The 21,796-nt window shown below is 51.1% G+C and overlaps 1 protein-coding gene across 4 annotated transcripts; it reads right to left on the reverse strand.

The window, feature by feature from the left end:
- Window positions 1–1,196: 1,196 nt before the first annotated feature.
- CLU (clusterin) lies at window positions 1,197–15,571 on the reverse strand. Of its 4 annotated transcripts, XM_045535825.1 has the most exons (10): window positions 15,426–15,446; window positions 13,799–13,897; window positions 11,286–11,417; window positions 9,935–10,083; window positions 8,120–8,290; window positions 6,677–7,088; window positions 5,527–5,634; window positions 2,668–2,900; window positions 1,643–1,818; window positions 1,197–1,420 (listed from the first exon to the last, which is right to left on the reverse strand). In XM_045535825.1, exons 3-10 carry the CDS (start codon window positions 11,377–11,379, stop codon window positions 1,411–1,413), a joined length of 1,353 nt encoding a protein of 450 aa, XP_045391781.1. In that variant the 5' UTR covers window positions 11,380–11,417; window positions 13,799–13,897; window positions 15,426–15,446; the 3' UTR covers window positions 1,197–1,410. The 4 variants fall into 4 exon arrangements, with proteins under 4 accessions (XP_045391781.1, XP_045391780.1, XP_045391782.1 ...); XM_045535824.1 differs by lacking the exon at window positions 13,799–13,897 and having other exon boundaries at window positions 15,426–15,571; XM_045535826.1 differs by lacking the exons at window positions 13,799–13,897; window positions 15,426–15,446 and adding an exon at window positions 13,395–13,410.
- Between the last annotated feature and the right edge of the window lie 6,225 nt (window positions 15,572–21,796).

Here is a 21,796-nt window from a genome sequence, read left to right on the forward strand (position 1 = left end):
AGGGTCCCAGGGAGCCTCAGAGGCAGCTTTCAGATCTGCCTTTTAGGGTGCTAATATGTGGGAGTTTAAAGTAGGTGCATGAAAAAATTTTTAAAAAATACTAGATATAGTGACTGCCAGAATCTAGCAACATAATAGAAAAGAGAAAGTAATTTTTGAAACATGCCGTGTGACAGTAATGTGACATGTACTTTGCAATTATGGTCATTTAAATAAACCCCTCTGACCCCATAACCCTAGGTAATGTGTACCATTAAGTGAATGATACCAACTTTATTCCGAATGTCCTTGTCAGCAATACTGAAATGCTTACTTTGGACACAAGCTAGGCCTCCCAAGTTTGTGGCTTGTGGAGCTGAGGTGCTTATAGCCTAAAAGACAGAAAAGGGACAGTGGCCTAAGAACGTTCTAAGCTATGAATTTACACGTGGTTGCTAAGGACCTGGATGCAGCCAGATGACTTTGTTCCCATTTGCAGTCTATCTGATGAACAGAATTCTATAACGAGAGCCTATTAATGAGTGAGAGGTTTGTTGCACTGAGGTTGGGATTTGTACCGTTGGGTGATCAGAGCCACCTGCTGGCAGCACCGGGTACTGCAGGCAGCTATATTTCCAGACTGAACCCCGAATGAGCATCCAGAACCCCTAAGCAGAGCAATGCCTGTGGTCCAGGCAAAGAAGTGAAGATCGTATGACCTGGCAGTGGACAGACAATGCCACCGTCAAGAAAGCGCCCCAGGAACTCTGAGCTGTTACAACTAAACAGAAAACTGCCTCATTTGGTCTTTTGGGGACTATGGTTTCCGTAAGGAAAATATTAATTATGGAATTAAAATACTCGGCGTGCCTCACCATCACCCGTTCTTCGCCTTAATTTTCAGTGTATTCCTTCAGACTGCCCTCACCCCGCTCAGCATACTCTGACGGATTTATAATGGAATGGGAAATTCATTTCTCAGGAAGGTATTTTAGCTGGCTTGTTGGAACGCACCTCTCTTCCTGGAAGGAACAAACTCTTGAATTGGATCGATTTGGTCTCCACACCCCTTTCATTCCCCACTGACCGACAGCCCCTAGAGCCTCTCAGCCGCTGCTTTTTTTTGTTTCTGCTTCTTTTTCTTACCTCCCACACCACAACGAAGGCAGGCAGGAGGCAGAAACCCCGCAGGAAATAAGAGGCTCGGAGCGCCCGGATCACAAGGCAGGTTTATTGAATTAGTCACATGCGGGAGCAGCTCTTCCCCCGGAGGCAGGTGCAGGTGTTAGAGTGCGGGGTCCAGAGGGGACAGGGCTGGGTGGGGCCTAGTCACTTGGTGACACGCAGTGCTCTCTCGGGGATGGGGGGCTGGCTCATCGCAGGGGGAGCTGCAGTCAGGTGCCCCGTAGGTGGAAAAGCGACGTTCACATCTCACTCCTCTCTGAAATACAAAAGAAGTCCAGGTGGGAAAGGGGTGGGTTTCATATTCAGTGAGAACAGCCACCAAGGCTCAAGTTCTCATCCACCATGGAAGAACGTTCTCAAAGGATAAATACAATTCCCAGTGATTTCCTGGCTTTGGCCTCGGACTCTGGCGCCAGGAGCCACTGTTCCCACCAGGCTATGTCCCAGCCCCGCAGGCCCGCAGGAAAGGGACACTCACCGGTTCTTTTTGCGGTATTCCTGCAGCGCCTTCTCTGCCACCGTCTCGATAAACTGAGGGTTGCTCCTAGAGACTTCTTCTGGGACCGACACAGTGATGGGGTCAGAGTCGAAGAGCTTCACAGCCACCTCAGTGACACCGGAGGGAGCGTCTGAGTCAGAAGTTCGGGACGTCACCTCGAAGGAGAACAAGAATAGAAGAGCTTAAACATGACGGTTAAAATGCACGTCTTCTGCAACGGAAGTCAGGCTTTTGGTGGGGAAGTCCTCCTGTTCCTTCCAGAAAATCGGGACAGCTGACCCCGTTGCTTCCTACTAATCTAGACATCTGTACATCTCAGTGGGCAGAAATGTCCTAGCTCACAGACACGCACTTGTAGGGGCAAATGCCATCTGCAAATGACCGGCCCAGGGGGCACCCCAGAGAATAAAAGTGGTTTCCAGATATTTCCTCTGGGCAATCACTGCCCAGACAGACTGTGGTAGGGTAAAAAAAGAATAGAAAAGGGGGGAAAAAAAAAGCATTCCTAGCACTAGAGAGAAGTTTTTATCACTGGCAGAGAACAAGGCACCAATTCATGAGCCAGTCCACATGGCAGAGGGCAGCCATGCGGCTTTGAGAAAAGAACACAGGCTTCTGGTTTGTTCCTGGCTTTGGAACCCAAAATAAAAAATATTTAAAAAAAAAAAAGAGTACAGGCTTTGCAAGCCAGGCAAACAGGTTCAAGTACCTAGGTGAGTCAGGGATCAGTTACCCAACCCTGGGCAGGTTGTGGAACCTCTCACTTTCTCCATCTGTAAAATGGGGTCATGACATTTTACTCCACTGGGTGAGGAGCTGCCATTCGGCAAGGTACGTCAAGTGTTTATATTTCCTGCCAGGCAATAAGTGCTCGATGAAAAGCATGCATGCCCCCCCACACACTTTAATATCTTTATCCCGTTTCAACTCTGCGGGGGTTCATATCAGCTCCCGGTCACACCTGCAGTCCCCCAGTGTCAGCGTGCGGCCAGGACACGACTCACCGTGATGACCTGGAGATAGTACTGGTCGTCTTCGCCTTGGGTGAGGTTTGCCAGTCGGGACACCCAGCTGAACTGCTCGTTCAGCTGCTCCAGCAGGGAGGACGTGTTCATCATCTTCCACTGGTAGGACCGAAGCAGGTCGTCGTACTTCTTGGTCAGCTTCTCGGCGATCCGCAGGGAGTCGTTAAGCTCCTGCCGCAGCTGCTCCTGAGAGGGGCTGTTGGCCGAACAGTCTGCCGGGAGACGGAGGGAACACAAGGCACAACTGTGAGGGGAGAGGTAACAGCTCAAGCAGCACCATCCTCAGTGGTGCCCACAGACCGTCTGTTATCGTCGGCGACAAAGCATTTCATTCCGTGGAGAAAGGCTTGCTCTGGAAAAATACGCCAGCTGAAGGAAACAGTGTACTTGGTGACACCATTGATTTCTCTTTGGGTGCCAGACCCTTGTCCCCGTGGTGACTGGTGACACACAGTGTGGACCACACTCTGAGAAGCATCGATGTCAGCTCCGTGTTCTCAGACCCAGAGCTGTTTCTGCTGCCCTCGTCCCTCCCAGGAATGATTTCCGGAGTGGGGGGACGTGGTTCGTAGCTGCATTTGTGTAGCACCTACTGTGTACCAGACCCCACGTAAGGTCCTCCGGGTATCCCTTTCCTCTCACAATCGGACCTGTTCGGACATCAGTATTAACACTCCAATTTTACCAATAATGAAATTGAGGCCCACAGAAGTAAATAACTTACCTAAAGTCACAGAAGACACAATTTGTGGGACCAAGATTGAACCCACAGGTCTTTCACTCCTAAGCTTGGGCTCTTCCTACTCTGGATCTGTGGTTCTGGAAAGTTCTCCAAGCTTGACTTTTGAGCACATCTGCAGAGTTAGCAATTCTGGTCCCAAGAGCCCATGCAGTAGAAGAGCCGGCCAGGACCCTCGGGCCACAAAGCACCGTAGCCTGGACACTAGGAGACCTTGCCTGCCCACCTGCCACCCACCGCTGGTCACCAACTGCGGCAGGACAGCAGGGAAGATAGAATTCACACCTTTTGGTCCTTGAGTGCCGACTGCAGGTTGTCAGATTTATAAGAGCTGCAAACTACCCACTATCTCTTTAAAAACTACTGTTTTTCTCCCCTTTAATTATTTCAAAAATATGCAGAGGAGGGTGTGTCAAACCTAAGAGGAAAGGAGGTCTTTGCACACTTCAGAATGGTGACTGTGATCATTTATATCAAAATAAAACAAAATGTTAGGTGGGGCAAGAAATAGGATTACTAACAAGAAGCCAGGTTGGAAAGAATACGTAATAAATAATCTTAACTCTTTTACTGGGAAATAATTAAAAAATAAGAAAAGTCCTTGGGAACAGAGGCTCAGTCTAGAAGTTCTCAGCTGGGGCAATGCCGTCCTCTAGGGACGTGTGGCAAGTTCTGAAGACATTTTGGTTGTTGCAGTTGTTGGGGTGCTCCTGGCATGCGGTGGGTAGAGGCCAGGGATGCTGCTAAGCACCCCCCCAGTGCACAGGACACCCCCACGACCAAGAACGTCCTGGGCCCAAATGTCAACAGTGTTGCAATTTGAGAAATGCTCGTCTAGAGTCCCCGGGCAGGCCACGCTCACGTCCTGCAAGCACCTTACATGAGAGGTAGCAAGTCCTCCTCGGGGCAGACCGTTCAGCTAAGCTGTGACCAGCGACCACTAAGATGGGCACAGGAGGTCCCGTCTGAACCCAGGCATCCGTACTTTGTTTCTTCGGGCCCTAACGTGACTTTCTTGTGGCGAGGCACTGTGTCATTTATGCTAATCTAGGATATTCTTATGGGAAAAGCCCAAAGGCTTGGTCGTGAACTCATCTATGGCGTCATATGTCAGCCCCGTAAAGCACTGATATGTATTTTGTGGCGGCTTCTGGAATTACAGGAGTGAAGCTGGGACTGTGAGCCATGGCAGACTCACTCGTATTAAGTAAGAGCAAAGCCACAAGAGTGATAAGCGATTTAGAAGCAGAAACAATTAACCGTTTCCGAGCATGCACTCCTGTGTACCAGGAACATTCTAAACAGTTTTGCAGCTGTTACCTCAAAACGGGGACAAGTTAATCAATTACCAAATCCAATCAAACAGAGAGGAACAGTTGGAAGGAAATATTCCCTTTGCCTACGGGACTGGCCAACCAAAGGAAATGTTGCCAGGATGCCAAAGTACCGGGCCCAGTGGCCCGAGGCCCCCAGGGGCCCCCCAGGGAGAGAACACAGCGCACTGGCTAAGAACACATCCCAAACGTCTAGGCCCCAATCCCAGCTCGCCCACGTGGGGGCTGTGGATCCTCTGGGTAAGTTACTAGCACCTCTAGGACTGATTTCGTGGTAGGGTCCCTCTGAGGAAATGAGTAGTTTGTGAAGTGTTTAGAACAGTGCCTGGTACATGGTACGTTTTGTTAAACAAAATACACACTGTCTACAATTTCATAACCTGCAGCAAAAAATGAGGATGTCCACTATGCTTGGCCCTTGGGACAGAATAACCGGGGAATCAAAGGCGAATGGCTTTCTCCAGCAAGCACAGTAGCTTGTGCATTGCGGACAGCCCGTGTACCCCAGGCAGGACGAGGCGGTGGGCACTTTCCACGTGCCTCACCGACTCCAGGAACACCCTGCACTGTGACCCTGTCCTACAGAGGACGAGCCCGCTGTGCGAGGCTCAGGACCGCCCTGGGCCACAGCCTGAGGGCCACACAGCCGGAATCTGAGCGCCCGTCTGTCTGGCCCCGTCAGGGCAGCCCCAGTGAGGCACCCGGGACCCAAGGACACAGGCCTGCGATGGTAGGGGGTGGTTTGGGGTCTGGCCCCCGACTCACCCACGGACAAGATCTCCTGGCACTTTGCGCACTGGTCCTTCATCTTCAGGCAGCCTGTGGAGTTGTGGCGGATCTCTCGGCACACCGCACGGTTGTCCTCGTCGCCTTCTAGAGACACGCAGGGGAGAAAGCGTCAGGCCGAGGGGTTCAGCCACACACAGAGACGGGCCCCACTGACTCCTCCGAGCCCTTCCACACCCCCACGGGGCCCTTTGAGACAGTTCTGTGGCCAGAGCAGGTTGGAGTTTGTTTTTTTCTGCAGACACAGGCCCGTGTTCAGGCTCCCTGCAGATGTCCCTGTGCCCCTGGGCTGGGTGTGGCCGCCCCTCCCCCCATCTCCATCAGAGGCCTCCTCCCTGCTGCCACAGCCCTCAACGGGCCTCTCTGCGGCAACGGGCCTCTCTGCGGCACCATAACCCCTTCTGCTCTGCACCTGTCTGGTGTGCTGCTCCTAGGGCTGTGCCGGGCAGGGAGCACAACCCCCGGGGGTCGGTGTGAGCCTCCTGACACCGCAGGGTCCACCGCTATAGTGACACAGCAAGTGCTCATGCAACTTTACCCATTTCAAGCCTAACCCAGGTGCCAGTCAAATCGCAGCCTACGGAAGACATATCGGCCAACAAATGTCTATTGTGTCAATGAAGGAAACCACTCCTTAAAGTTTCGGCTTTTCATGTCCACAGTAGACTTCATTCATTTAAAAATATGCATGGAGCACCCTTTCTATACCCAGCCCTGATGTCACAGCCCCGAACAACTTCCTTATCTGTAATATGGGCTGGCTATGTCATTTGTCACCAACAGTTGCACACCTTCCACACAAAGCCCCATGTTCCCAGGGGAAAGGGCTCTGGTTCTGCAGGGCGAGGAGTCACCATCACACCCAGCAGTTGCGGGAAGGGACGTGGCTGTCTGGAAAGCACAGATGCCCAGCCCTGCAGGGTCAGACTCTGGATCCCACTTTGTCAGCTGTGCAACCCTGGACACAGGCCTTGCCTTCTCTTAGTTTTTGTCCTCTTTAAACGGGGATAAGAACACCCTCGAGGGGTTGTTGGAGAAAAATGAAGATGACACCTGCCAAGCCCCCAGCATAGTGATTAATACCTAACGGGTCCCCCCCTTCTCGGGACGAAGGAGACACCTGTCTAACCTTTTATGAAGTCCATCTGCGGGTGCTGGAAGGCGGAGCTGTGGAAGTTGACATCGATGGCCTGCTGGGCTTGGTGAATCATGTCAAAGAAGGGCTGGAACATGTCCTGGAAGTTGAGGGGCTCGAACGGGGCATAAGGCAGGAGGCTGCGGGCGAAGCGGGACCTGGGGAAGAAGATGTGAGGCCGCCGGTGCAGCAGGCTGAAGGGCTGGTAGGGGGAGAAGTCCGGGAAATCGCGGGTGAAGAATTTGTCGCGGAAAAGCTCGTCCATGATGCTGGACGCCTGGCCGAAGTGGTCCTGCATGATGTCCAGCATGTGGCTCTGCTGCCGGTCGTTCTCCAGCAGCGAGTCGATGCGGTCGCCGTTCATCCAGAAGTAGAAGGGCGAGCTCTGGTTCAGGAACTCCTCAAGCTGGGATGGCCAGGACGGGCACAGTCAGGAGAAGCTTGGGACGGCCACAGCCTCCCGTGCCTCCCTCTGGGCCACACGGGCCGGGCCCTGCCCCTCGCTGCAACAGTCACACAGCAGGTGACCAAAGGCCCCGCTGGGACTGGCCCCAGGTATCCCCGCTGTCAGGACGATGCCCTTTCGTTCTACCTCCCTCTTTGGGAGAAAGTTCAGAGACACTGTGAGGCCAAGAGATTCACAGGCCTGTCACTTCGGATCAGTCTGCTATTGTCTTTGGCCACCGCTGACACCCACCCCTGCTCAGCGGAGGGCCACCCTCGGGGATCAGTGAAACTCATTGAGTCCCGACCAAGAGAGGCCCACAGCTGAGGACAAGATCAAGGTTAATGTACTAAAAATTCTTAATTCCCTCCCCTTAAGGGAACACAGGCCTCTGCCATGCCATGAAGCCATTTGTGATGTTATCTAGCTAATCACTGCTGGATAACAGTCTTGTGAGACTGCGGTCCCCAACCCCTGGCCACTCCCCATCCGAGACCCCTACTGTAAACTGTGCATGGAGGGATCTAGGTTGCGCCTCCTTATGAGAACCTAATGCCTGATGATCTGAGGGGGTGATGCTAGTGCTGGGGAGCGGCTGCAAATACAGATTATCATTAGCAGAGAGGTTTATATAATGATTTGATTATATATTACAATGTAATAGTAATAGAAATAAAGTGCACAATAAATGTAATGTGCTTGAATCATCCCAAAACCTTCCCCTGCCATCTGTGGAAAAATTGTCTTCCATGAAATCAGTCTTTGGTGCCAAGAAGGTTGGGGACTGCTGTTTTAAGAGATGGCAAATACCTGACTGACATCCTTATGGCTGCACCTGTGCCAGACATTACCAATTGAGCATAGCACTCCAGGCCCCAATGCGGCCAGCCAGTACTAATCAATTGCATCTGGCACGTGGAATGCAGCATATTTCACTGGGTTCCCCTCATTCCCCACTCAGAGCCTCGGCCACACGCGTGTCCCCTTTTCACCTGGTGGCCCACCAGACCCGAGCCGCTTCTGCAGACACGCGCGTAGAACTTCATGCAGGTCTGTTTCAGGCAGGGCTTACACTCTTCCCAGAGGGCCATCATGGTCTCGTTGCACACTCCCGAGAATGCCTTCAGCTTCGTTTCCGAGTCCCTGGTCTCATTTAGGGCATCCTACGGGAAGGCACGAGGGGGCCGGGTGAGCCCCACAGGGATCACAGGCTTCACGCCCTGCAGCCTGGGGGTCCCCACCCCTGCTCTGGCTCTGCCTTTCCTTTGTTCGCCCCTCCCCCCAAGGATCTCCCCACCGGGCTCTCAGCAGCCTCTGGTGACAGGGAGCCACTGTCATCTGAAGTCCTTCCCAACTTCTGGAACCCACATGCACTGACACTCTGCCCCAGGAGTGACCTCCCACTGATGCCTCAGTTTCTACTCTCAGCTTCTCTGGTGTTTCAATGTCACCTTCCAGAGCAGGCTGGAGGCTCCCTGAATCTTATTTTTCCATTGCCACCTTGGCCCCTGGCATGCAAAGGGAGCCACACCAACTACCAACACTCTCTAAAGTGCCCATGCCACTTGACCCGAAAATTCAGTGAGAATCTATACCAAAGAATTCCCCTCATAAAAAAAGATATTTGTTATAGTATTAGTTTATGACTAAGAAAATCAGAGTCAACCCAGATATTCAAAAATAGAAGACAAGTTGAACAAATTGCAGTATACACAAAGGGTAGATGGTACAGCTTTACAGGGATGTTTATAATAAGCTTTAAAATTATAATATGCATTCTGTTAAAAATTCATAATTTTAATATAGCCACTGTCAAAAAAAGTATAGAGAAACAGAGTAGTAAGAAATAGATCAGGTGTGAACAGTGAATTGTCTTTGGGCAAAAGGATTATGGAAAAACTTTTCTACTTGGCTATGCTATCTTAAAATCTCTATGAATGAGTATGTTACTCTTCAAAAAAAAAAAAACTGATGGCAAGAAATGGCATAAAGTTTCAAAGAAAGTTAAAGCTGCATCCAGGTGGGCATTCCCTTAAGTGGCTTCCATGGAATTGTGCTAAAAGCTGTTAGGAAAAACAAAATGAATTCCCTGGTCAATTTGATTTGGAAAATTCTGGGTTAAATGAAGTTCCAAGAGTTTCTTTATTGCGGAACTTCTCAGAGCCTTTAAAAGGCTTTTTGCATGCATGATGGATCATGAAGGTGGCAGGCCGTTCCAGCTTAGCATCTCCTTCATTGGGGGTGGCGTGGGAGCATGTTCTTAGGGTACTCTTAAGGAGATTATTGATTTTTTAAGTAAGTTATTCATTGAATTGTAGTGTTTTAGTTTGTTGACTCATTAAGCACAGGCTAGACCTGCCATGTCTACTATCGGACTTAAGGTATCTCTTTATGAAATAATCCAGAACTCTAGAAAGACAGGGTCACACAGTGTGTGCTTGCCCTAACCCGAACCATATCGCCTGCACTAGATAAGCTTCCAGAAGGGTGGGCACCATCCCCCACCCCAGTCCTGCCACCGCCCTAACCAGAGCCTAACTCAGAGCTTGCACAGGGCCGGGGTTTAGAGACATCTATTGAAGGGTATCTGGGCGTCAGGCCCTGGGCCAGGCTTAGAACAAAACCAGATTCAAGATCAGACCCTGTGAAGCTTTCAAAAGCGAATAAACCTCCCCTATTTTCTAACAGCAGCCCCAGCATCAGCTGACACAGCCCTGGGAGGACTGCGGGTCACCATGGCAACCCAGGGAGGCCCCGCAACGCCCCCTCCCTCCCCTCCAGCAGGAGGGTCAGGGCGGCCTCCTCACCTCCTTCTGCTTCTTGGCCTCCTCTAGGACGTGCAGCAGTGACTTGCGCTCTTCGTTGGTTTTTACTATTAGGGACTTTATCTCTTTCACCCCGTTGACAGCATTTTGAATTTCCTTATTAATGTACTTACTCCCCTGGGTGGACATTTCTGCAAGAGAAGGGCAGGAAGCAGAGTGAGGCGAGAGGAAGAGATGGTGTTGGGGATGTCACCCTGGAACCAGCTGGAATGATTAGAAAGGGACGTTCAGTCCAGGGGCTGTCAAGGCTGGGACCCCCTCTGCCCGGCCGGCAGCGTCACGGCCCCAGCCTTTCCCTGACACAGGTTCCCGTCACAGACTCCTCATCTACCACACTCTGCTGCTCAGAAAGGCAGGCACTAGAGGAACCAGCACACTCAGAGAAGGGCCGGCGGAGCCCGCCTGACCACTGCCCTTCCGCCCCGGAGCACGAGCCAGGAGCAGAAGAAAATTTTCAAGGGAAAAAAAACCAAACCTAGAAATGTAAACTTTGAAGCATCAAAACATATTATTATTTTGGACATAAATCTTTCTGGAACTCAGTTTAACCAAACATTTGTACTTCTTTGTTCCAATGCACGGTGCCAGGCGATGAGGACAGGAAGATGAGTGAGTGATCAGGGCACAGCACCGGTGCCAACTGCTATGGAACACCATGTCACCCAAGTGCCACTCATCTGGTGCTTGTCCCACGGTGGGCACGGTGCCAGACACTTCATGTGCATCTCACTGAACACTCCAGCACCGTCACTACGCCCACGTCACAGACGGGGGAAGCAGCAGAGGGAGGAGGTGTCCAGGGACACAGAGTGCCAGTGAGGCAGGATGAGGCTCTGCAGGTCTACCGGATGCTGGCGCCTGCAGTCAGCAACACCGCGTTGTAACCTGAAATTTGCTAAGGGACTGGATCTTAAGTGTTCTCGCCACACACACAAAAAGGTAACCATGTGAGGTGATGGATATGCTAATTAGCTTGACAGTGATAATCGTTTCACGACGTGTATGTCTCGCAAAACGTCACGTTACAACATTCCCTCCCGTGTGAGCAGAGAATATGGAGCCTGCTTTTCCGGGTGGAGAGGAGGAACACACAGTGGCAAGAGCCGGGGACACTCCACAGGGGAGATGGACAGAGCCTCCTGCAGTCCAGGCACAGCTTCGTGGAGGAGCCAGGACTTGGGGCCCCAGAGGCAGGGGTTCGGAGGGGGCCCAGGCCCAGGAACCCAGACCCAGTGCAGAAGGTGAGCGCCGTCTTTGACACTGCGAAGGCAGCAGCCGTGCCCTCTGGCCTCGCCACCCTGTAGCCTGCAGGCATCTCGCTTGGTCTACTTACCCTGGAGCTCCTTGCTGGAGACCGCCGGTTCTCCCAGGACCTGCCCACTCTCCCAGGCCAGCAGCAGCCCCGCAAACAGCAGCAGAGTCTTCATCGCGCCTCCCTCTGCAATTCTGGAATCCTAGCACGCCTCTGTTTGTGGGGAACAGGAGACCGTCATGGTAACAGCTAGACAGCCTGCTGGTTTCCTGCCCAGCCTGCCCTGCGGCAGCTTCCCAGGGACCTGCAGGACTCGGTGCCCTAGGCTGTCCCCTCCACTGGCATTGCTGCGTTTTTATCCCTGAGGAAATTGGGGGCAGAGACCAGACTTGCCACTGACACCTTCCAAAGAAAGTGAAGGCGGGAGGCACAGGGAGGGAGGAACTGCAGACAGCAGGGTCAGGCAGAAGGAACAAGGACATTCGTGCAGGGGAGCCGGGCTCCCATCCCAGCCGCCTCCTCCCCCGCAGTGGCTGCATGCGCCTCTGCCAGGCAGCACCGGGCTTTCCTGTGTCTTGTCCAGAAAGGGCGTTTATCATTTCAAACACCGAAAATATCTCCCTGGGGTCACTCATCGTCCCTCCCCGTGCCCCCCTGCAGTGGGACTGCATCCCGGGCCCAGCCATGTTCCCTGCAATGTGCACCCCAACCCGCCCCCCAGCAGACATTCCCATCGATTTATCACAGCGCTACGCCCACAGGGAGCCCCTGCACCACCTGAACTCGCTTTTTGAGAGTCTGAGGCAGTAAGCGCCAGCCCCCTGGGTTGGCATGGAGATTAAATCCATCTACATCCCAAGCCAGCGAGCGTGTGAGCCCTGAGCTGGGCCGCCTGTGCATTCAGGGCTGTGAATAGAGTAGAGCCAGGAAGCAGGACGATTCTCTGCAGGGGGCAGAGAGGAAGGGCAGGGTCGGAGGGTTAACGGTGAGGCTGCCCCTTTGCTCTGCCAGGCCCCTTCACACAGCCCGTCCCCTCTAAGCCCACAGCAGTGTGCCCAGCCGGTGTTCCTGGCACCGCTGGGCTGGCTGCCCTGAGCCAGGGGACACGGGCCACAGCCTGGTCTTACACAATGGACCCTTTCCCAGAAGCTGAAGTTGCATAAAACAGAACTCCTCCCCCTCCCCCCTTGCTTATCTGAGCTCACCCATTTCCCATAACAGAACAAACCGGGAGGTGGGGCCACCCTGCCTGCAATGCTTCCCCTCCAAAACCTGCTCAGCCCAGCAGGCCCATCTGGACACCTGGTAAAATATTAATAAGGAAAGCTTCTCATCGAAGTAATTAGACACACACAGCAAAGGAGCAGCGTGGGAGAAGAGATGGGGTCAGTGCCTTCCCCAGAGACAGGGTGGGTGGCTGGATGGGTTTGCGGGGACGGCTGCAGCAGTGGGTCACACAGGCTCCATCCCAGCTGCCCACTGAGGCCTGAAATGTCTCCAGCAGGGACAGAGCCTTTGTCACGCCAGAGACAAAGCCATCCAGAAACACCTCTCTGCAGGGGCCCCTGAGAAATCCCTACAGAAAGAGGTTCCAACCAGAAAACTGGGTGCTCCACTCCAAAGAACCGGGCAGCAGGGCAGGGCACTAGATGAGGAGTTGCACAACTCAGCAGCAGGCACAGGGTCTGCCACCAGGAGCCTGGGAAGCCCTGGCAAGCCACCAAGCTCAGAGCTGAGAAAGGGATCATTCTCCCACCCACCCCCTCTGCCTTAGAGGGGAGGCTGCAGCCCAGAGCTGGCACGGGGCTCCCCAAGGCCCACAGCAAGCTTGTGGCAACCCCAGGATGAGAACCCAGCCCTCCCAATACCTGGGCCAGTGTTATTGCCTTGACACAGAGTCACTTAAGTCTCTGAGCCTCAGTTTCTTCATCTGTAAAATGGACCTAATGCAGACTTCAGAGATGACTGTGTTGTGTAAACATGAGAGTCTTATACAGTCATTAAATTCCAACTACTTCAAAATTTGACCCAGGACCAATCCTGGGCATTGGCAATATCTAGTGGGCATGTCTGGAGAGGGGGAGAAACCGAAGCAGGCCCACAGAGGCCACCTGCGGTCCCCCCACCCCCGACCGTGTGGCTCTGCCTTGGTGAAATGATCAGCTACGTTTTAAAGCGCTTATGAATTACCTGGCGGACTTGTTCTAATGCTGGTTCTGAGTGAGAATCTGCTTTGCTGGCGGGCTGACAGGGGAGGTGATGCTGCTAGTCCAAGGACAGCGCCAGAGCAGCAGCTGCACAGCCGAACCGCCCTGTTCCCCTCCCACCTCCTCCTCCTCCTGGGCACCTGGCTGTCAGCCTCCCCCGTGGACAAGCCACACTGAGGCCAAGGCCCTCGAGTCCCCACCACTATCACACAGCTTCTTTTCCCCTAGGGAGGCTTAAACCACCAGGCCTGGCTGCTCTGACCTGAAAAGGCTGGCCCCGTGAACCAGGGGGCTGTATGGGACAAGGAGGAGGAGACGGAGGAGGATCAGGTGGACTTGGAGAGGAGCTCTGCTCCAGGTACACTCTCCTGGGAGCTTGAAACTCACCAGCTTCCCAAAAGGCTCCCAAGCACACCTCCAAAGCCAGAGGTGTCCCAGCAGGGCAGGGCTGGGGGCTTAGGAACGCCAACAACCGTGTATTGAGAGCTGTGGGAAGGACACGGAGACATAAGCCAGCACAGTTGTGAACCCAAAACCCTGGCTAATACCCAGCTGCCTCCCAGTTGGAGAAAACTAAACCAAAAGGAAAAATGACAAAAGGAGTCACCTGTAATCACACCACCCAAAGGCAAATATTAACACTGGTATATTTCCTTCTATCTTACATGCATTTTTATATCATCACATCTTTTACATCCACTGTCTTCAAATATTCTTTAAAAGTACACTTCTGTGGCTGTATAAGATTCTATTTTCTGGCCAGGTGCATTGGCTCACGCCTGTAGTCCTAGCACTCTCGGAAGCCAAGGCAGGAGGATACGCTTGAGGTCAGGAGTTCAAGACCAGCCTGAACAAGAGTGAGACCCCGTCTCTACTAAAAATAGAAAAATTAGCCAGGCAACTAAAAATAGGAAAAATTGGCCAGGCATAGTGGTACGCACCTGTAGTCCCAGCTACTCGGGAGGCTGAGGCAGGAGGATCACTTGAGCCCAGGAGTTTGAGGTTGCATTGAGCTATGATGATGCCACTGCACCCCAGCCTGGGCAATGGAATGAGACTTTGTCTCATAAAAAAAAAGATTCTACTTTCTGATGTACCCCAGTTTATTTTACCATTCTCACAAGGTTGGGCATTTAAGTAGTCTCTAATGCCCTAATATTATTATAAGTTATATTCTCACGAGCATCCTTTTATAGCATCTATTTTACACTCTTAAATTTCTAACCTCTCCCTTTAAGATAATAATAATAATGGCTTATTTTTTTACTAGGTCTAGAAATTCTGGAAGGTCAAGAGGCTTTGGCTCTAATCCCGGTTCTGACACTTATTTGCTGATTAGCTGGAGACAGTCCTAAACCTCGCGGGGCCTCAGATTGTCATCTGTAAAATGAGACGGCGGAATCAGACATCTGAGGCCTGATGGAGCTCGTGTGACTTTGCTGCACCTTGGGTGCATTGGGAAGCAGAAGAAATAGGATTTAAGTGGTTGCAGCATATACTCAAATCCATAACGTCGTACTTAGAAACACACACTAAGAAAACTCAGGAGAAAGCAAGATGACTCATGCGTGCAAGCCTGCAGCAGCCGCAACTGAGAGATCAGCATCCTCCCCGGGGAGATGGTGCAGGCAGGAGCTCCGCGCGGCCAGCCCCATCCGCAACCTGCTAGCCTGGGCCTCCCGCAAGGCACGGTAGGTCTCCAGGTCTCAGTTTCCCCAATTTTGCAAAAGGAGGGTCATTCCACCTGTCCTATTTACCCCCTACCGCATGGTGGCTGGAGCTCCGTGCACTCAGGGACCCTGAGTCCCAGGCTGCGCTCCGCCCTCCGCAACTCAGCCCCCGGCTCAGCTGCCCGGGGATGGGGCTCCGGCCACCTCCCTTCCCAGGCTTCCCGGGCTCCGCGTAAATGAGGCGACCTGTCATCTCTCTCACCCCGCTGCCACCCCCCCGCCTGCCCGTCGGTCCCGCTGTGGCTCTGCGCAGGGGCAGGGGCAGGAAGACAGGGACATCTCACCCGCCTGCGGCCCGGGCGCCCGCGCTGCTCCTGGCGACGCCGCGTGGTGAGCGCGGTGAGGCGCCGTATTTATAGCGCGGGGCTGGCCCACACCCCCTTTGGGGCTGGCTGCAAACCTGCGTGACTCACGCCCAAAGAATGCTGCGCGATGCACGGGGAGCTTTCTGGAAGCGCGGAGGTTGGGGGCGGCGCGGCACCGGGCGGGGGGCTCCGGGGGGCGCATCAGCACCGCTAGTGGCCGTGACTGCGTCAGGGGAGACCCGGGGGTGCAGCCCCTCACCGCCCCCCAGCTGCGGGTGGCGCCCCCAGCAGGGAAGAGCCTGGGTTCACGGCCCAGCTGGGCGCTCCTCGCCTTGCGATTGGAGGGTCCCCTGCACCCCTGGCCCGGTCCCAATCCAAAATACAGTACCATGGCTCCCCGCCCGCCCTATTGAACGTTAACCTTTCACATTGCACAGGCGCCACTTCTCTTAGGACATTTAAATAGGAGAGTGTCAGACAGACATAGTGAGCCTGGGTTGTGCTGCAGAAAACACAAGAGGCATTGAAGTGAGACTCCGTGACGTCACGCTGACCTGGCGGTGGGTCCTCCACTGACCTGGTGGGCCGGGAGGACACAGAATTGACCAGAGCGTGTGTCTGGGGAACCGGAAGTCCTCTCCTGGCTCCTTGATCCAAGGAGCTTAAAGCAATTATTGTCCCCATCCACTCGGGGCCCAGCCAAGCAGGGTGGGCTGCATGCGGTGGGACCCCTGCAGACGTACACTTGGTTTAATGCGCTACATTTTTGCAGTCTGGAAATTCTTGATAGTTTTTGGACTCGGGGTCCTGCATTTTCGTCTTTCACGGGGCCTCGCCAATGAGGCAGCCAGATCTGTGTCCAGAGGGGTTCGCCCGTAGCAACGTTGCCATGCGTTCCTTCTGCGGGGGGACAGGGAGCATCCCCTGTCCCAAACACCCCACCCTCTGACAGGGAAGGAACAATCCGGAAACCCGGGAGGGGACAGACACTACTTCTTGGGGAGGAAGCTGAGCTCTAAGAGGGAGGGCAAGGGGCTGACAGTGGCGCTCATGCTGACGGGGGAGATGGGTGGCCGGGCAGATACAGGCAGCCCAATTCCGGTGGCTGACTACACTAAGGGCTGAGTTTTCCTGTTCCCCCTGTGGAGGCACAGCCAGGGGGCACAGTCCCCAGTTGCCCAAGGTCCAGGGGCCACTAGGACCCACCCCTTTTCAGGAGGCAGTCTTGGGGGAATCTTCTAGGCCTGAGAAAGTGGAAGGTGCAAGGAAGTCTGACTGCAGTCTTAGCTGTGCCTGGAGGCACTGGGCGGCCTTGGACCAGTCACTTTGCTCTCAGGGCTCAGTTTCTTCATCTGGACAATGAGGACTGTGGCATGTGTCATCTCTTAGGTCCCTTCAACCTAACCTGACACAATACCAAGCATAAGAAGGTCACCAATCCAGAAGAAAAAAAAAATCCAGCAAGGCCTGGGAGCACTACTTTTTCCCCAAGAAGAGGCTTCATTTTATTTTCCTTTAAAAAAAAAAAAAAACCAAAGAAGTCTAGTTATCAGGATCAGCTACATTTTCTGGCAAAAGTGCCTCTCCGTTAGAATATCAGCATCTGAGGTTGGAAGAATTGTTTTTGAGCTCGCTCCTTGTAACTTTTCTGTTCTGTAGCTCCCCCCGGCATCCGGTACGGGAGCCATAAATCTACTGTAGCTGCATTTTTAAAAATTGGATTTTGAAGGTCAGGCAGGGAGATTCTGCTTTAGTCAGCTGAAGGAGGGGAAGGGAGGAGAGGAAGAAGGGATTTAGGAGAAAATAGCACGATTCATGGCCATAACCGTGATCCCCTGGGAATGATTACTTGAGACCTCCAGCTACAAAGCAAACAAGATTCAGAAGATTAAACTCTAATTACAAAAAGAAAGAAGTGTAAATTTTCAAAGGGCCATAAATGCATCACTGGATTTTTAATATTCTAACTAGGTCATAGAGGTCGACTGGTTAAGCCCTCACACACTGTTGATCCCCACACCAGGCGGTCATCCTGCCTGTGTTTGAATGCCACCAGTAACGGGGAGCTCACTACCTTCCATGTAACAAGTTCTCTAATAAAGCTGTTGATAGAGTTAGGGCCTTCTTTTGTTGAGTCACTGTCTGGCTCCTGTACGAGCTGGTCCGGAGCCCAGGTCTGGTGCTCTGGAACCACACAGAGAAAATCCACCCCATCTCTCCCCTGGAAGCCCTTCTGGTATCTGAAGGCAACTTAGTCTGCATCTCCCAATGAGATGCAGCTCCTCACTCACTTATCATTTGCAGACTCTTCCCCAACCCCTTGGCCTTCTGGACCGTGTCTCTCCTGAAACCCTGGGCCCAGCACTGGGCCTGCCAATGCCAAGGGGCCTGAGCACACAGAGCAGAGCAGGACCACCCCCTCTGTCACCCGAAACCCTCCAAACACGCTCTGTCCAGATGCTGAGTCAGCGGGCTGATTCACATAGAATGCGTCATCTTGTTGGCAGGTGCTGTTTGATCCTTTGTCTCCCACCGTGGACTTGTACAGCTGGCTTTGGGGTTTTAGCCTGATTTCTTTTCTTGGAGTGGCAGGGCCCCCGGGAAGAGGCATAGAGGGGACAAGTTAAGAGCTTTCTTTGTATCTGTTTATCTCTTTAGGCTTTGCCCACCCTCTGTAGCTGCCCAAATGTCTCCCGGCCTGGTTCGCTACGCAGTGTCCTTGTTACACACCCCCACCCCTGCCTTTGTCCAGCTTGGCGCCACCAGCCCGACGGCTCAGCCACCACTGATGCAGCTGGAATGAGCTATAATAGAAATGAGTGAGACCAGAATCCCGTAGCCTGTAATTAAGGATCACTCTCCAAGGTTCGGGGGAGGGGACAGGCTGGTCCACAGGTACAAAGTTGCAGTTAGATGGGAGGAACCCATTCTGGTCCCTGTGGCACCGCAGGCCAACTGTAGTTAACAGTAATGCATTGTGTATTTCCAAATAGCTAGAAGAGAGAGTTTTGGATGTTCTCACCACAAAGAAATGATAAATGTTTGAGGTGATGGATTTGCTAATTACCCCAATTCGATCATTACACAATGTGTACATGTATCGCAGCATCACATTGTACCCCATAAATATGTACAATTATCATGTGTCAATTAAAAGTAAAATAAAATAAAGAATACTCTCCAGGCTGTAATTCTTTAATGGGTGTGTACATTCAGTCAATTACAGGCTCATGATAAAATCATATCCAGTAAAATCAGGCCACAGTTGATGCAGAGGTATTCTGATTGGTTTTTCTGGGCCTCCTTGAAGTCCAGAAACATCCACTCCATCAGTTGGCCCCCCTCACCTTCCCATTTAGGTTCTTGTTGGGAAGAGGTTTGAGGCCAGCCAATCCTAAGTTGCCTATCATGAGTTTATAAATAGACAAATGTTACTTATGCTGTTGTCACAGTTGCTCATGCTGTTGAGTGGCTATGCTGTCTACATTTCACTCCAAAGTTGCTTAGCTCTAAACTTTAGTTCCAACTGTTTAGGTGAATGAGCCTTAAAAAGAAAAAAAATCTGGAGCCAGATCTGCCTCAAGTCAAACCTACTTTTTCCACAACCATCTAGACTCCAACTAACAATTATTTTAGATCAGTGGTTCTCAGTGGACCTCCACAATGGAATCACCTGGGAGCTTTGAAGATTAGCACTGCCTGAGTCCCACCTCCAGAGGTTGTGATTGACATCCTCGGGGGTGCATCAGGATTTTCAAAACTCTCCAAGTTGTTCTCATGAGCCGTCCAAGTTGAGGACCACGACTTCTCAATTTACAAATTGCTGGCTTGCATATTAGCCCAGTTGATATTCACTGCATCTCTCTGCCATTATTAGAGTATTGGTATCATTCTCAATTTATAGAAAATGGTAGGGGTGGTCAAAGGAATCTTAGCAGGCTTTTGTTGACACTGAGCTGAAGTCTGCTTCCTTATAACTTCTTCCTTTGTCCTGTATCTTATTTCTAAGGCAATATATGATAAGTTGACCCCTCCTCTACAAGACAGCCCTTCAAACATTTGAAAACCAATATTGTGTCTCAACTTAACTGTATTTCCTTATAGTAAAAGGTCCTTCAACCTCCTTGCACAGAGGGAGGTTTCAGACACCTGCCTATTATCTTGTAACACACTGTGCTTCTCAGGTTGGTTCCAGCTGATCTCCGGACAGGCTGTGTTGTACACAGACACAGAAGCCACTGGCTCCAGTTTCACTCTGAGATTCAGGGAGAAAAGTTAATGTTTACTGAGTAATCAATCTTCCTTTTCTCTTCTTCCTTCCCTCACTCCCTTCCTCCCTTCATTTCTCTGTCTTATTTTCAGTTCCTCTCTAAATCTCCTGCTTTGAAAGTAAAGTGGGTGTCCATTTAATTTTTTTTAATTTTTATTTATTTTTATATAGAGATAGGTTCTTGCTGTGTTGCCCAGGCTGGTCTCTAACTCCTGGCTTCAAGTGATCTTCCCACCTCAGCCTCCCAAAGTGTTGGGATTACAAGAGGGAGCCACTGTGCCCAGCGGGATATCTATTTAAATACATACATTTATATTTAGAATATGTGTGTATGTATAAAAATAATGGATTTGTCTTTTTTTCTTTTTAAAACCATAACTATAAAATCATATATATTGTTCTATTTACTCTTTTCCAGTTAGCGAAATATTATGGATCTCCCCCAAGTCAATACACAGATGGACCTAACCCATACTCATTTCATGGTGAGACTAGACATATTATATTCCCCATTCCCTTAGAAAAAATTAGCCGGGCATGGTAGCGCAGGCCTGTAATCCCAGCTACTCGGGAGGCTGAGGCAGGAGGATCACTTGAGCCCAGGAGTTTGAGGTTGCTGTGAGCTAGGCTGACGCCATGGCACTCTAGCCCGGGCAACAGAGTGAGACTCTGTCTCAAAAAAAAAAAAAAAAAAAGCCCAAAGCAATGCTGCTCCTCCAGCGCTGATACTTTCATTTTACATATTAATGTTATACATGAATATTTATAAATGAATATTTAAATATTCATTTATATTAACATGAAAGGATACCGGAATATTCCTAGTCCTATTTGCAGTCATCTAAATTGTGGGACTTGCTGCAGGGATCCCTTCCCATTGTCCAGTGGATCATTCAGTTAAAAGAGCCGCCTCCTTCCCACAGATCGTCAAGGTTCCTTCTTTATCCATTTACTCCCAGCCCCAAATGAAGTCGCCATTTCATTGCTGAATTTATAACTTAGAAGGACAATCTAGTAGTTTGTCTTTGCTAAGACGTTATTATGGTAATATGGAAGGTTTGTTTAAGCTATGAAACATCCTTTGTAATTAAACTATTTTTCTCAGAACTTCACGCTTACAGAGTTGATAAAACAAGGTATGAGTTTAACAGAACGAAGCCCCCTTTGAGGGTTTCTCAGGCCGGAAGTCATGTTACATAGCATCACTCGCTGGTCAAGAGCGGTATTGCAAGGCACCGCTTGGCCATTATAATACTCAAAATTTCCAGTATTGGCAAATGGAAAGAAAGGCAAGAATCCAGACGTGGTAGATATCATAGGGGAATTTCTGCAAGGAAGCAACAAAAGAAGAGAGGCTTCAGAATTGTGAAAACATCACGTAGTTCAAAGAATGGTCTTAAAAAAGTCAACTTAACACTTATCTGGACCAATCTTCCATTGAGAATGTTGATGGACTTTTTTCCAGGACATTCTATTTCTTTTTTATTTATTTATTATTTTTTAGAGATGAGGACCTTGATATGTTGCCCAGAATGGCCTCAAACTCCTGGGCTTAAATGATCTTCCTGCCTCAGCCTCCTGAATGGCTGGGACTATAGGCACCTGCCACTGTGCCCAGCTTATTTTGTATTTTAAATTGAAGTTAATAGTAGAATGGGGTTTAGGTTTTTGCTTTACAGCCAACTTAGCTAAAACATCATTATGAAATACCCTTGACTAGCCTTCTGTGTCCTATCCAAAATATTTTGCTCTTTGGCTTTCAAAGTGTTGATTATTTGGGAGAAACCAAGATAGCAACACTGCATGGAGTTTAAATCCATAACATTAGAGAGTTCATTGAGGCAGAAAAGGTGAAACCTGCAAAGGTCTGGATTGAGGAGGGGTTTGTTAATGAACTTTAGGGCTCACCAACATCCTTGTTTCTCCCCTTCCTCATGGTAACTGGGCCAAAGGATATGTCCTAGCCCCCTTGCCCATTGGTTGGAGCCGTGGGATTGAGCTCTGGCCAAAGGGATGAACATGGCTGATGGCAGCTGCATGCCTTCTCTAGGCCTGTCCCATGATCAGCTCCATCACACAC

This window comes from Lemur catta, chromosome 22, assembly GCF_020740605.2.
Source record: "Lemur catta isolate mLemCat1 chromosome 22, mLemCat1.pri, whole genome shotgun sequence".
In the NCBI taxonomy this organism is placed as follows: Eukaryota; Metazoa; Chordata; class Mammalia; order Primates; family Lemuridae; genus Lemur; species Lemur catta.

Coding starts and splice junctions, on each gene's coding strand:
- CLU (XM_045535824.1), bottom strand. CDS start 11,379: ATGAAGACTCTGCTGCTGTTTGCGGGGCTGCTGCTGGCCTGGGAGAGT. Junction 10,084..11,285: donor CTCCAGCAAGGAGCTCCAGG/GTAAGTAGACCA, acceptor CTTCTCTTGCAG/AAATGTCCACCCAGGGGAGT. Junction 2,901..5,526: donor CCAGGAGATCTTGTCCGTGG/GTGAGTCGGGGG, acceptor GTCTCCCGGCAG/ACTGTTCGGCCAACAGCCCC.